This window comes from Gobio gobio, assembly GCF_949357685.1.
Source record: "Gobio gobio genome assembly, chromosome: 8".
Taxonomy (NCBI): Eukaryota; Metazoa; Chordata; class Actinopteri; order Cypriniformes; family Gobionidae; genus Gobio; species Gobio gobio.
Window position 1 is genome coordinate 32,305,466 of NC_137114.1, and position 16,219 is coordinate 32,321,684.

General features: G+C 37.1%; 1 protein-coding gene across 16 annotated transcripts in view; it reads right to left on the bottom strand.

Moving 5' to 3' along the window:
* The window catches only part of myo18ab (myosin XVIIIA b), a 107,123-nt gene that overhangs the window by 49,971 nt on the left and 40,933 nt on the right, over positions 1-16,219 (bottom strand). For 9 of the 16 annotated variants that reach the window (XM_079824578.1, XM_079824579.1, XM_079824576.1 and 6 more), the window contains 15 exons: positions 15,851-15,957; positions 14,594-14,770; positions 13,269-13,479; positions 12,471-12,613; positions 12,008-12,108; positions 11,753-11,816; positions 11,517-11,661; positions 9,768-9,782; positions 7,667-7,840; positions 7,484-7,574; positions 6,527-6,719; positions 5,607-5,693; positions 774-915; positions 508-667; positions 116-302 (listed from right to left, as the gene is read on the bottom strand). In XM_079824578.1, coding sequence (XP_079680704.1) covers positions 116-302; positions 508-667; positions 774-915; positions 5,607-5,693; positions 6,527-6,719; positions 7,484-7,574; positions 7,667-7,840; positions 9,768-9,782; positions 11,517-11,661; positions 11,753-11,816; positions 12,008-12,108; positions 12,471-12,613; positions 13,269-13,479; positions 14,594-14,770; positions 15,851-15,957 — 1,997 coding nt within the window. The remainder of the gene's footprint in view (positions 1-115; positions 303-507; positions 668-773; positions 916-5,606; positions 5,694-6,526; positions 6,720-7,483; positions 7,575-7,666; positions 7,841-9,767; positions 9,783-11,516; positions 11,662-11,752; positions 11,817-12,007; positions 12,109-12,470; positions 12,614-13,268; positions 13,480-14,593; positions 14,771-15,850; positions 15,958-16,219) is intronic. The other 7 variants (XM_079824570.1, XM_079824565.1, XM_079824571.1 and 4 more) reach the window with 1 other exon arrangement.

The window sequence follows — 16,219 nt, forward strand, 5'->3', positions numbered from 1 at the left end:
TCTTGAGAACCCTGCATTCTGTTCCAGTAAAGGGGGTCTATAATAGGTTGCGCTCTGTCTAACTCTTTTGAATGCACTAGTATATGGATATAATTTTCACATTTTAAGTAATTACCACTTGTAGTTTAATCTGGATGCAGAGGGATTTCTTTTTAACACCGGCCACGCCAGTGGTGAAGGTCTTCCTCATGCTTGTGGCCCTGCGCAGGGCGAGCTGTGATCCGCCCTCAAGCCCAGCAATAGAACCTGACAAAACCGTGGCTCCTCCTGAACGTCCCATAAACAAGCTACTGATATTCTTCCTGCAGAGGAAGAATTGTTTTGCTTTTAAACATTAAACCATAGAGCTTTTATTTTAGTGGAAAAATGCTGGGAGACATTAAAGCCTCAGATGTATTACTGACTTATAAATGTTTCACATTACAAATTCACAGTGTTTGCAGAGATGGAGTAAATTTATGTAACAGCAGGCAGATATTATTAGTTATTTAATTATGAGGGTCTTACTTCTGAGAGTCCTGCAGTAAAATGGTCGCGTTCTGAGAGGCAGGGTTCTGTTTGGCATGGCTCAACCATCCCCGAGCATCATACTCCACCCAGTCAGTCCCATGGCTGTGACCCAACAGGAAGTGATGTATCTTCTCACTCTTCAGCAGCAAGGAAGGGCCTGAGAGATGCATTGAACACATGAGGTTGCATGAACATGCATAAACATATATATAAGAATTGGTATGTTTGTGGGTGGGCATTTGAGAGGTGTATTGTGTTCTGACCTTTGGTCTCTCCATCCACAGGGCTGTAATAACTGAATAGTCTTTCCAGCAGAGTTTCCTCTGAGCCCCCGGGCTGCAGAGCTTCTTCCTCCATCAGCCACAGCAGGCCTCTGGCCTCATCTGTCCTGGCCAGTGTCCGTACCTAAACCACATGGATATAGATGCACATGCGACTGTAGACTGGGGTCTGTATATAAACTGGGCACATACCCGATTCAAATCCCGGACAAGCCCCCAATTTAGGCCAGAGTGTAAATAATTTTCCTGACAGCCTGACAAAATAGCCAGACAAATGGAACAGTTTATTCAACATTTAGACAATGTGTTTTTGTTGAGTATTTTATTTGATACATCAGACTTTTATAGCTCATATAGTATGATATAGTGAGAATACGGAGCTCATACTGGAGGAGAAAAAAAAAACACCTTCATTTTATTTAGAGGCCCAAATTGGCTAAATATGCAAAAATATGCAATTTGGTGCAAATGAAATTCTGAAAGCTTGTAATGTAAATCAATGAGTGCTGTATAGCAGATTACATTTATAAAATAAAATATTTTATAAAATATAAATATATATCAGTTGTCACTACATCTCCCAATAATATGTCTAATATGATGATATTTATATTAATATTTAAATGTTTTGTTTTATGATTAATCGGCATGATTTTTAACACAATGTTGTATGGATAATCAAGTAAACCTAAGTTGTTTTAGTCCAGTAAGTTTTCATCTTGAAATATTATTACCAATATAAGTTATATTTATAAAAGCAGTATAGATTTCATAGCAGTGTACTGTGAACTGAAGGGCTATATAAACTAAACTAAAAATAAACTATCAATCAGACAACAGAAGGTTTTTCAGTAAAGTTTTGATCATGTTGATCATTTAGAGGCATTAGAAATTTGTGTATCAAATATGATACAGCAGGCTTTACCAATGAAATAAAGAAACCTTGTGTAAGCAAGCATGCCAATGTGTAAGCAAGCATGCATACATAAACACTTATCCACACACACACACACACAATATACAAACAGTATTAACGCATTTAAAAAGCCCCTTCAGACCTTATGAAAAAAACACTACCAACTCATTCCTCTCATCACTCTCTTCAAGGTTACGCCACATTTTTGGAGATTCTTTGCCAATGACATTGTTCAAATGAGTCATCAGTGTGACTAACAAGACATTAGACTCTTATGCACATGCTCAATCTCTCTCAAGAACTTTGTTTACTCACAATTCAAGCCCATTTCATTCATCAAGGCTGTGCATTTTTTGTTTCATTTACTTTTCATTTAAAATTTCGATAATGACCTCAAACACAACATTAGTCATTACATGAAAGCAATTACTATCCTTTATACAATAAGAGAGAAAGGGAAAACGAGGGGGGGAAAGATGAGCTATTAGTCTTGGGCTCCTCATTAAAGGCCTGTATTAAGTAAGAGCTCCAGGGCAGCCAGGCAGGCATTTTTAAACCTTACACTCTGCCTGTCTACTTAAGCAATTAATACCAGTAATGGCTTCTCCCTTGTTCTGCATTACTGCACTGACACTTTGCAGGCTGCGGAATAACTGCAGCTGAGACCAGTGCAAAGAACTTACAGCAATTACATAGGCTTATAAATATACTTAGAATATGTCTTTGAATATTACTTTTCACACTGATGAGACCGTCATCACTATGCCTCAGTACTATTTCCATCAGGCACAAACTGGCTAATTAACTCTTCAGGGTTGTTTTAACGAGTGCTTTCAATTACTTAATTTTTAAAGTGCTCATTTGACAATTTATGAATTTCTTTCAAAACTTTATTAAATTGAAAAAGTAGGGAAAGATTATATGACTGCACAGGCCTGTGTGTGTGTTTGTATATCTACTATTGCAAGGGTTTTCAAACTGGGGTACGGGGACCCCCAGGGGTCCTCCGGAAGGTTCTAAGGGGTCCCCAGAAAATTTCAGAGAATAAAAAGACAAAGAAAAAATGGTTAAAGTCTACCAAACATTCTAACGGTTTCATTTCTAAATGGGTCTCACCTTTCTTGCTGTATACATACTTTTCAGAATTGTTTGTTTGCTTTGTATCTTTAGTGAGTTTTTTCTCACTATAATCCCCTTTATCTTGCTCACTGGGGTGGTAAGGCATACATTTATTGTGAAAGTTGCTTATACAAATAATTTTGATTTACTTATTCAGGTTTATACATCCAACATCAAGTATAGCCAATTTAAGTTTGGAAACAATATATTGTATTTATAATGTTGCACTTATTATTTATCTAACAGTTTAAATGTTTTTTTCATACAAAAAAAATATATAGATGGATTTCAGGATGGGGGACCCTCATAAAAGATTCATCATATTTGGGGGTCCTTGGTATCACAAAGTTTGAAAACCCTGTAACTATTGTATATCTAAGTCGCAAATCTGAAATTGGTGACCGCAACCACTGGGGGCACTCGAAACACTATATAGTGATACTTCTTGTCAGAGAAATAAATAACACACTCATTTGACGTCCATTTGTAACAGTCTTTGCAAACGGTCATGTATCACTCACCCATTCTAATATAAAATTCTTTTTTAAAGAGGTCATGAACTGAGAATTCAAATTCAAGTTCACCCAAAAATGAAAATGACCCCATGATTTACTAACCCTCAAGCCATCCTAGATGTATAAGACATTCTCCTTTCAGACGAATACAGTTATATTAAAACATGTCCCGGCTAATCCAATCACTATAATGGCAGTAAATGGCAGTCCAAAATTCGAAGCCCAAAAATGTGCATCCATCCATAAAGTACTCCACACGGCTCCTGGCGGTTAATAAAGGCCTTCTGAAGCGAAGCGATGCGTTTGTGTAAGAAAATTATCTAAAACATATCTATAACATGACAAATATTTAACATGTTATAAAGTAAAGTATCTAGATCGCCTTCCGTATTCAACTTATAAATCAAGCCAGTGACTAAACGATCAACTTCACATAGTATCTCTTAGTAGCATGAAAATAATCTGTTATCTAAATTGTGATTAAATTATATACAGAAAGCGATCAAAGAACACTCCCTTTACAATTGCTGAAGCTGTCAAAATACACAGTGCAAGTTTATCTGGACACAAAACTCCAGTTATGTAATCAATGATGTGGTTACACTACACAACGAAGCTCTTACTGCATTTACATCGTGTTTGCATTATTCATGGTGAAAGCATTCATGAGAGTGCAGTAATAACATTGCAATGATGAGATCACTGCATTCACACGATCAACAGACTGTCGGTCATCTGCTCAAATGCACATCACTGCTACCTTTCATTTAATGGGAATAGATCTAAATATAATGCAATAATCAACACTTTTCACTTTTCGATAATCCCGACAGCTGTAATAGTAAAAACGAAGTAACAGTATTCGAGAGGGTAACACATGTAATACTTATTTCATATGCAAAGATGTTAGCCAATCACAGCAGTGGGTGTTTACACTGAAGTCTCACAGCAGACACACCCCTTCAAACAGATCGTTCAAATCAGAGGGCTAAAATCAGGGTAGAAAATAGCCATTTATTTCTAAATTGTGATTTTTTTATATATTATATAATTATATAAAAATATAATTATATAAAATATATTATATATTATCTCGTATTAACATTATAAGTGCACCTCAGGAAACATTTTAAAATAATTGTAAAAAATCCAGTTCATAACCCCTTTAAGCAGAGGATGCCTCTATAAGTCTATTAATTCAATCTTTTTAAGTTAAGATGTTTACCTGAGATACTAATGAAAATTGGTTGCTGCAATCTCTAGAAAATTACTAAATAAAATTCCCTATCCTATGAGTGTATTTAGTATAAAGCTGCCAGTGCTGAGAAAAATACTCATACAGGTTCGGGCAAGAATACACACTACAGTTACTATTTTGCACTTAAGTTAAAGACATTTATGAACAGCATTTTCTATTATTAAAAAGATCCTGAAAAAAAAACATCACAGGCTAAAAAAAACATCTAGTCTACCGTTCAGAACTCTGTATTTCATAACTGACAAACATCTGCAGGAGCATTTCCACTCATGCATCACTAAATCTCACATTTAAACATCATTATACGGTGAGTGTGCCTTTATCCCATTGTAGCTCATTTAATGTGCTATATATATTTTACACAATTACATACAAAGAAGAAATGCGGCCAAAACTATAGTTTCTATTGTCAAATCAAAGAATAAAAAATAAATATAAAAAAATATCTAAGCTAGAAATATGCACAAATCCTCATATATGTGTCTGATGCCAATACACTTTCTATTTGACGGGACTACTTAGCAAAATCCCAACCGTTTGTGAGAGAGACAATGTCATCAAAAGTGCTTTCATTAGCAAAGATCATGAACACTGTGCCTTAGGAGGAGGGGGGGGGGGGGGGGGGGGCGCTTCCCACTCAATACCCATCCCCACACATACATGCATCTCGGGTCTCATTAACATCCCAGAAAGTCACGTTCCTGACAACGACTGGCTAGATATGACAATATAATAACTTGTCGCCACAGATAACAACTTTAAGGTAGAGTTCACACTCAAATGACATACTAAAGGACAAAAAAAAGTCACAGACTAGAACTTTCAGGCAGTCAAAATTAATTTTCCCCAACGTTGTGGGAGACAAGGGAAAACATCAGCGATTCAAGTCAGTGCAGAGACTGAAAGCACACATTCTCCAGATAAAGCCCCTTTGGGGACAGGCTGGGATGCACTACAAAAACCTGAAGAGGTAAGAAGAGATGAGGGGAGGAGAGAAAGTTTCTTACCAATGCTTGAGTTGAGGCTTGGTCTATAGCTGCTACAGACAGTGATGTACTGGACTCTATGTCTTCTAATGCAAGCTCTATGTTCTCCTAAATAGAGGGATAGAGGGAGTGTTAGTCAGCTATGATTGCAAACTGATTTCAGGTTAAAAGTTTCAATTTTTTTCAATAGTCTAATAATTAGAATATCTCTTGTTCTATGATTTTACAGGCTTTTGGACCCCCAAAAAATGCAAGAGGCTTACAATCAGAATCGATCAAAACTCAAGCATGAAAATAATTTCAAGACTTTTGATTAAAGGTGCTGTAAGAAACATATTGTATGGAATGGCACTCAGACATCTCACTGAATTCAGTGTCCTGAAATATCAGGCTGGTCTCTGTGAAAAAAAACCTTTTTATATTCATTAGTTGATTGGATTTTGAGATGTGGGTGCTGCACTCTAAAATTAATGCGAGCTTGCAGTCGATTGTGAAGGGGCGGGGTTTAAACCAATGAATTGATTGGTATGTGTCACCAAAGAGAAGTCTGCCATAGTCCCCAAAAGAGTGAGCTATGACATTGATTAAAAATTACAAGGTCAAAAAACTGTACAAATAAAACCTACATGGATAAATCATTCACGATAAGATCTATACCATGTATTTACAAAAATAGATTTATTTTCATTTTCTTTAAAGTCTGTTGGGAGTTCCAGAACATTGCTTACAGCACCTTTATCTCTATGGAATCTATGATTGGCTCATGTATTTTGAATTAATATTGATTTTGGTAACAAGGCAAGCAAATTTGATTATGACAGCTTAGACAAACATGTTAATAAAATCAACATTGATTTCTCGGTCGAAATGAATTGAGAGTATAATTTAAGGGGGGGAAAAAAGGAATAATTTGATGGGTGTAACAGAATGGACAGCTGCACCTCCTTGTAGCGCTCCATCTCCTGTACAAAGGTGCGTTCGTGGAAAAGCGTTTGGAGACGCTCCTGGGCGTAGTTGTGGCACAGCTCCTCAAAGGTGGCGCCACGGTCACGCTTTGCTAACTTTGGGTTCTGGAATCCTGGAGTGTCCACAATAAGCAGAGAGCACAGGGAATGCTGACTCGACTTCAGCGCTCTAAACCAGCACAAACAAACAACAGATACATATTTAATGTAAGTTAGAGTCCTAAAACAATACAGGTCTCCTTTTTCACAATTGAATGGGATGTACTGTAGGCAATTTAAAAGCCTATTCCTACTACTAATATTTAGGCTCATTATAGGAAAGAGACATTATTTGGCCTTAAATGTGACAACTAGTGCCACCAAACAAAATTATAGTAATTTTTTCAGCAAAATATAGTTTTTTTTTAACATTGATAACAAATGACGGGCAATCAAAAGACAATTTAATTAATTATTTAGCTTGTTGTATTTTGCTTTTTTTTCCCCATTGGTTAGACCTTGCACTAATGCTTAACCCAAAACTAAAACATCCTTAAAAAAAATATATAATATAAAAACTATAAAAATGTCAAATGGTGTACCAGTTGAAAGTGACAATGGCATTTTCGGGCACTTAATGCTTTCAAACAAACAAACAAACAAACAAACAAATACATAAATAAATAAAATAAAATAAATGTGCAAGAGTACAACTATTTCATATATTTTTGAATAATGACTAATATATGGTGTTTATTTACTGTCTAAACTCGTTTTTTATTACAAAAAAGGAAATTTTTTTGAGAATGACTCAACTGTTTTCAAACATGTTTCCCCATTCCCCTATCTGCCACTGGTTGGGCAAACACATTACGTTGGTTGAAAATAAACCAGGTTTAGTAGATTAATAAAAAGTAAATTAATGTCCTGACCATGAGAGGAAATAAACGTTACCGGTTAACAAGTGAGATGACCAAAGTAAAGAGCTCAGAGTACAGCCCAGCAGCCATGGCCTCCAGACACTCCAGAGCTGTGATCTTTGGAGCTGCGAGAGAAAACATCCACACCAGTTTCAGTATTAACCCTGCCAAAGCCTTTTCATTTGTATCAGCGCTCTTGTATTATAAAAGATATTACCGGAGTTGTCTCCTGTCCCAACATCATCTGGTCCTTGGCGGAATGAGGTTGATCTCTGCAACGTTCCTTTGGGCTGGTGTTTGAAGATAGCAGACGAGAGCTCTTCGAGGGTGCAACCCAAGAGGTAAGCCGCCTTTTGGGCCCACTCATGACGTGCAAATTGCTTCCGGCCCGCTGTGAAATGCACAGGGACATGATGAGTACCATGTCAAGTGAAGCAGCACTGATGACTGTGGGGCTCTTACGGTATCTGAGGGAAGTCTTACACAATTTTGCTGATTATATAATTTATGAAGTTATATTATCTCTAGAATATAGAATTTTAATATAGAAGCATTTTTAACCAAATACTCTTTGGAAGGACAACAGCAGTGGTTTTCAGCTGGTGGGTTACTACCTTAAAAAATATTGCAGGTTTGTTCAGGCCGTGGACAATACAATGCAACTTACAGTGTGATTATGCTTATTTAGAAATTTTGAAAACGGGAGGAGAAACTCTTCCCACGTATTTTGTTCAGTCAATCTCTGTGGGATTTTCATACAAATCCATTTGTTACTTGGTAAATGCTTTCAGAAATATATTTTTTTACATTAAATGTCAGGGTTATAAATTGTGCATATCATTGTCCTTATACAGCTCATGGTAATGTTAATAAATAAAATGATTTGACTTTTTAAACATAAATATTAGATTAAAGGAATAGTTCACCCAAAAATGCCCCCATGACCCCAAAAATGACCCCATGATTTAATCACCTTCAAGTCATCCTAAGTGTTTATGACATTCTTCTTTCAGACGAATAAAATCGGAGTTATATTAAAAAATGTCCTGGCTAATCCAAGCATTAAAATGGCAATAAATGGCAGCCCAATTTGAAGCCCAAAAAAAGTGCATCCATCCATTATAAAAGTACTCCACACGGCTCAGGGGGGTTAATAAAGGCCTTCTAAAGTGAATCGATGGGTTTTTGTAAGAAAAATAACCATATTTAAAACTTTATAAAAGTAAAATATCTAGCTTCCGGTGGACCGCCTTCCGTATTCAACTTGTGAAAAAAAACGTAACTGATGTGACGTTGGATGTAGGGTTTTGAACTGCGAGAGGCATTACACTTTCTTCATAAGTTGAATACAGACAAATACAAATATATTTTATGATGTAAAAATCAACAATAAATCTAACAATATAAGTACACCTCAGGAAACATTATAAAAATTATTTTAAAAAAACACGTCATGGGACCTTTAATATAACTCTGATTGTATTCGTCTGAAATAAGAATGTCATATACACCTAAAATGGCTTCAGGGTGAGTAAATTATGGGATAATTTTCCTTTTTGGGTGAACTAACCCTTTAATTTAATCAAATAAGATTTGGTTGAATCAATTTAAATAAATGTGGGGAATTGTTTTTTTGATATTTAGTGTACATTTTGACAACCACTGTTGAGAACCACTGACTGTAAAAAAAAGTTTCACAACTGTCAAAATTGGTCTGATGATGTCTGTGCGTTTTAATAGACATCAAAAAAATGTGTCAGCTTTTTAAAATCCTTCGAAGGATTTTCAAGTGTTTCCAGCAGATATTGCTCCGACTGACCCCAGAGCAAACCACAGAGTTATACACAAAAAGAGTGACACGCAAGCTGCAGTGAAGTTGCCGCAAGAGAGAGAGAGAGAGAACACAACGCAGGCCTCTGGTGGAATAGATGAATGCCAAAAATAAACAAGAACTGAGAGCGAACAGGCTTTTTATTTGTGTTTGCGTCTTAACAACAGAAAAGCACTGCAGAAATGAAAAGTCTACAACATGGAGAAACATCAGAGAGCCTGGGCTTTAAAAGACAACAAAGTTACGACGCTCCCCACCCCCACCCGCACATATTCCCACCAAAGTTTTATCTAGGCTTCAAGACTAAGACATGGTTATAAACCTCTGAAAGAAAAGAAGCCCAGCAGAGAAATGAAAGTAGAAAGAAAAGAAGACAATAAGAATGCAAATGGAAATGTCTGGCAACCATGATAACAGCATAAAACCACACACGCATACACAAATGAGGTGTTTGCTTGTGCTGATATATAATATTCAAGCTCTTTACCTTCATCAGTCTCTGCTTTGTAACAGCATGCAACATGCAAGTAGAGAAGAAGATGTTAGAACATGAAAGATATTTTTCAACCAAGAATGCAATGGTTAGCACAAACTCTCGCATATACATACATATTATTGGCTCTTCCATGCATTTTCTCATGACACATTTCCACTTTAATTAGTTGTCAATTAGCAATCGACGATGCATGCTTTTCCTGTCTGATAAAAATATTGCAGATGATGTCTATAGAGCAGAGTGGCCAATGGATGATATAATGCCATATATCAGGGCTAGTATTAGACTCAAACAATTCATATATTGTAATTAAAATTCTTGTAAATTTTTATATATTTTATAAATTACTTAAGTTATAATATATAATTTAGATAAATCCAGTATTATTATCACTAGTACTATTACTACAATCCAAAAGTTGGGTCAGTAAGATTTCTATATTCTTACTGAGCGCAAAACTTTGAAAGAGAGTGTATATCGAGGTGCTATGAAATAAATATTTTACAGTCTTTTACCAGTACTTACTTGCCTGTACTGAGAAGAATAACAAGAGACTTGACCAAAGTAAATACAGTTCCCAAACATGACACAATAAGCCAGAACAACACTGCCCCCTGCTGTACGAACAGCCAAGTACAACTGAGTGACAAGACAAAGACGTCTTATAAACATTTAAAGCACTGTTCTGAACCAGTTGCTAAAAAAAAAGAAGCTTTATCAGTTATTACGTTTTGTGTCAGGTAATGTTAGTCTTCAGTACCAACTCAGGGCACTGAAGCAGTATTAGTAACTCCTGTGAGAAATAAGGCTTTCCCGACCGCATTTGTCTGAAAGAGATACAGGGGAGACATGCAGGTACAGGAAAAAGTACCAGACTAGAACGAATGGATGCATTGCAGATACTGAGGAATTCAGTGACTGCAGTGGCGATATATCAGCAAAAAACTAGAACACATCGCATATAAATCAAGACAGACAGAAGGCCATTTATTCAAATTCAAGCCCACACACACACATTAGGGGTTAATTACTGGGTAATCCTTTATAAATAATAATTTTATAGAAATTTCACTCACAAAATCAGCAATTTATAGCCAAAGAAATATTTCAGAGCAATGAAAAAAAGATATATCATCTATAGAAATGTCCATGATGTAAGATTTCATTAATTTCCAGGAAAATTCCCCAGCTATTTCTGAGTTTGCCATGACTGTGGACTAGTAGACAGCATGCAGATAGTACAGTTTGGAGTCTGGTGATTAAAAGGTTCATTAATACATCATCCTCTGACTGCATGAGGGGGAAGTGATATCACAGACTGTGAACACTGAGCCATCCATCCTCATTAGAGCTAAAGAAACGCACATATCTCTAAACTCCTCAACATCAAACTGTTTCCTGAGCTGCTTGTCTGTTCTCCGTTTGAGCTCAGTAAGCAGACAGTAAGTCGGCCTTAATTAATAAACTTTGTTTCTGTGCTTGTTAGGCGCTTTAACTGCTTTATCTCATTAATGCTCTCCAGTTCTGATGTGTAAAGAGAAAGTTGTCGAATACTTCTGTGAACTAAATTAGCACCGAGACAGCAGTGCAGGGCTTAAAGGGGAGACGTAGAATCAAAGCAAGAAATTAAAATGTATAAATACGCTTTGCTAAGGGGGGTTTATGCTTATTGGTGACTTGGGTTTGCTTGAAAGTAACTCCATGATGCATCCCAGTCTGATTGGGTTAGTATTGCATTACCTTTGGTGGCCCCTGCTGCTCCAAGATGATATATGGCCCCAAGGATGAGCCACAGAGCTTTCTGTTCATCAGAGGAAATGCCCAGCACCTTCATAGCTGCCTGCAGTTTAGTGAACTGTTGTGATGCCTTTTGCTTGTCCTCAGGCTGTGTACACACACACCCCAAAAAAAAAAAAATCCTTTTTTTTAATGATTTTGTTTCTGCTGCTGGCAAACTCCATCTATTTAAAACTAACCTTAGATTGAGGCACAATCCCAAAAGCACTGTTCTCTGCAAAGTGGTTAAAATGCAACTCCGTTCTGCAGGAAAATTGAAATACAATCAAGCAATTAAATCATACGGTCATTATACAGATGTCTTCAATAGTGCAAGCTTTCTGAGAGCTCTGAAAGCCTTCTCATTTATTTTGTCTGGGTTCCAGACAAAATAAATGATCAAATTAAATAGCAAAAGTACACTGGTTTCAATCTGCATAAAATTATCAGTTCACCTGAGTGTGCTGTCTGCTCCAGACATCATGTAGTAAAAGACATTAAAAGTGGACTCAGTCTCTGGTCTTTTCACCACCCTCAGCTTCTCCAGCAGCATGGTCTACATATAAAAGAAAGAAATGTATGAGTCCTAAAATGTGCAAAGTTAACAAAACTTTACAACTGAACAGAAAAAACAAATGTGTAATATATATATATATATAAAAAGGGTGATTTTTAAAATATTAATACTGAGATTATTATTAAAACTATTAAGGTTATACTATATTATGTTTTCAATCAATTTATAAGACTACTAATTTAAACTAGACTACTAAATCTAAGTGTTAAAAAATTGCATTGTGCCAAATAAATATCCATCTACCCACCCTGCCACCCTTGTTTAAGTAATGTTCTTTTCTTTTCTTTTATAAAATTGGCATATTTATTTAGTATGACCCAGTACTATGTATATCCACAAACCTGGATGGAGGCAGAGGCCACCTGACCAGTCTGGTCAAAATCCAATGAGACGATCTGGGAAAAACGGCTTGCGTTATTGTTCATGGAGGTGGCACTGTTTCCAAAGGCCTCTAGGATTGTGTAGACCGCTTGCCATTTCTCAGCTGGAGGAGAGACAGATTAATATTTAACCGTTAAGGACTCACTCCTTAATGTGACTGCGCTAGAAGAGAGGATCTGCATTGAGAGTTGAACACATGCAGATAACATCACGGCCTCTTTAATGGTATAGTTGATGAGCACTGTAGTCTTCATTAGGTCATTATTGACCAAGCAGGGGCTGAGCAGGCCTTGATGATGGCTAATTATCAGAGTGCTTTAGTGGGCATCATTAACACAGCCCTCATCTGTCACCCTCTTCCCAGCTCTCTCATCCTCTCCATGCTGTACGAGCTCATTTCCAGTGACCACATGAAACCCTTCCATTCACCCTTTACCACAGGCTGTTCAAGCTTTTCAAGTACATGGTGAAATAATATGTAGTTAAAAATGGGACTGCTCAATATTATATTGGCCAATATTAGCAATTCTTAAAGTATATTGTTTTCTAAGCTCGGTCACAAAAAAAACCCTAAACAGTTACATATGATTTTTACTCTAAATTCTAATGCTTTTACACCTGATTTCACTTGAAATTTATTTTAAAAATTCAGATTGGTGAGTGAGTGAGTGAGTGAGTGAGTGAGTGAGTGAGTGAGTGATAGAGTATGAGTATGAGAGAGTGAGAGTGAGAGTGAGAGTGAGAGCGAGAGAGTTTACCAGTAAAAATCTTTCCGGTGCTTCCGGCGATGGACACCAGGTACTGGACTAAATGTTGGCAGTTTGTGGTCTTCCCACTGCCGCTTTTTCCCAGAAGCACAATGGACTGGTCCTGTCTTGTTGTCAAAAGGTTTCGGTAGGCAGATTGGGCCACTGCATATATATGGGGGGCTGTGTCTTCCCGTCGACAGCCTTTGAACATGTGCATTACCTTAAAAGACAGGGAGAAAAAATTAACTTCTAATACACAGACAAACATATTAATTTTCTTTATTCCTCGTATCCAAGAAAACAAAAGCATGTGGACAAGCTTAATGAAGATCATTGTGGGAAAAACAAAAGCAAGGAGCTTAGAGGCCAAGCTAATCATCTAAGAATCTTAATGTGTTACAGAGAGTTCATTTTCTGTACAACAGAAAAATCAATAATGAAAGCCTCAAATGTAAACCCACAAACATTAATTTACCAATGAAGGGAAATCAATAGCTGTTCATTTGAAAAGAAAGTTCGTGTGAACCGCCTCTCCAGCACAAGTGAAATTACATTTTCATATATATCATAGTTTCAGCTTTAGAATGCACAAAACACTCATCACGGCATATAATCAACTTGATCCATAATGAAAAATCACTTAATTAGGACAGATGACCGAAAGAAATTCTATTCTGTATTGTAATTACATTTTATGGCTAGTACTTTATCTTGCATGAAATCCAATAAAGCTCATTAGCAGATTTCAGTTGCCGGTTTCCTATTGCGTTTAACCAAACGAAGGGGCAAGTTGTAGAGTTGTATAAAATATAATACCCATGGTGCATTGCATTGCTGCCACAATGAATATCTTTGTCCACAATCGCATACTGTAATATAATGAACTGATACGGAGTATGTAATGCATTTGATGAAGAACTAGGTGGTTATGTGAGTGTTTTCCACCTTCTGTTTCATGAATATTTTGTATTCGGATACTATACAATAGGAAAGTAAAGGCCCGGGTATACTTAATTTTCCAAGTCCGCCCCGTCTTGAGCAAAGTTCAGCGCGTAAGCCTTTCAAAGTAAACTCATTTAGCCGTGATTGCGGAAAGATGCATTTGACGGAAAATCTAGTGGATTTTTTTTTTTTAAATACTCGTCACTCGCACATGCGTAGTTGCATGCGCAGCGTCGGCACGGCCACAAAAATCAACAGGCCCTACTGATGACCAAAATTAAGTCACTCAGACAGTACAGGACCGTCATGGAACACGGACGGCTGAAGTATACTTTGGGCTTAAGCTAATTTAGATGCGAGGAGTGTGAAAGATAACATGCAAAGGCTCTCACCTTCTCCGAGTACATGGAGGGGGCGCTGATAGGGTTGATGATCACCATGTTGGGCCCCGCGTGTGTGTGGATGAGGTTTCCTCCATAGCGCTGGCGCAGAGAATGCATGACACTGGACTCATTCAGATAGAGCAGAGCTGCCAAGTCCTCACAGCGGTCAAATGACGGCGGGTTCGCCTGGGTTGAGGGAGTTGAAAATGTTAACGGTCATAGAATGCAAGAAATTAAGAATATGAAGAGTGGAAAAAATCCTTAATAATGGCAAGAGAAAGAGAGTGAGAGGTTTTAAATTGAGGTGCCTCAACCATAATAACCTCAAGACTTCATTGCCAAGTGTTTAATGCAATTTAAAACTTGTCAAGCTCAACTCTGGATCCAGATTTGCAATTCCCTCATCAAACAGATAGTTCAAAAGTTTGATTTGAGGTCAGTCTTTACATTATGGAAATCATCAGCTCCGAGCTGCCCTTCACCGGGAGGTATGCAAATTTAACAACTGCGCCAGGCAGGAAGTGAACTGATAATATCTCCCAGCATATGTCTCGTCAAGGCCTAATGGTACAAACTCTGAAAATGGCAACGCTGACCTGCCAAACTATTAGACTTGTATCTGTGTCTCTATTAGTCAATCTGTCCGTTTTAAAAACTGGGCCAAATCCCACCTGTTTCTCTATGACCCATATCCTGCCTTCAGTTTCTCCCACCCTCTGCATGTGCCGAGGGCCCACCTGTGCATGCCTAACCCTCTGGATTCAGGCCAGACAGGAGGAGAATTCTGCAAATAATCCTGTGCACGAGCACTGCAGACCTCAAGATTCGTTAAAATACATCTATTCTTCTTCTCTCCACAGTGCCACGGTAAAATGAATCATTGTTTTCCATTGTGAGTCTGCAATCTGAACTGTAAATGATGAAATTAGATGAGATGAAAAGTGCATGTTTTCTACTCTATTTCCTGGCAACACTCAAAAAGCACCGCATTCTGAATTGGTTAGAATCAGATCTTTGACTGAATCAGAAGTCATTTTCAACACAAAATGAAGAAAGAACTGTTTGTTTGTGAAACAAATCGTAATAAATTCTATTTTAATTATAATAAAAACATGAAACGGAAGTAATGAAACATGCATGGAGGAATTGTTCACAGTAAGACCTGTAACATGCATTTAGAAAACTATTTCATTTCAACTTTACACTATAAATAAAATATTTTATTTGCACACACTGAGATGGACATAATCAGCCTGTACAACTAACCTTTTCTACATCATCCTCGTCCACGTCCAGTACTGTCCCATCTTGCTCCAGTTTGATTTTTACTTTCCCCTCTGGTAGACTGCCAGTCTCCGTCTTCACCACAGTTGCTGTGAGAATACCAGAGAACAATGTGAATGTTTTTATTTCTTTTGAATGAGTAATTGCCCAAAACATCATTGTGGAACAAAATTACAATAGACTTCTAATATTGCAGTGCCATTAAAGCACTCCTTATTTCAATAGTAATGAATCTCGCAAGTTAAAAATGACAGAAAATCAAAACGGGCCCTATATCCTTTTGTAATAAACGTCCCTGGTGTTATTGCACAATATTCTAAAAGAGAAAATGTTTCCATAATCATTCATCGA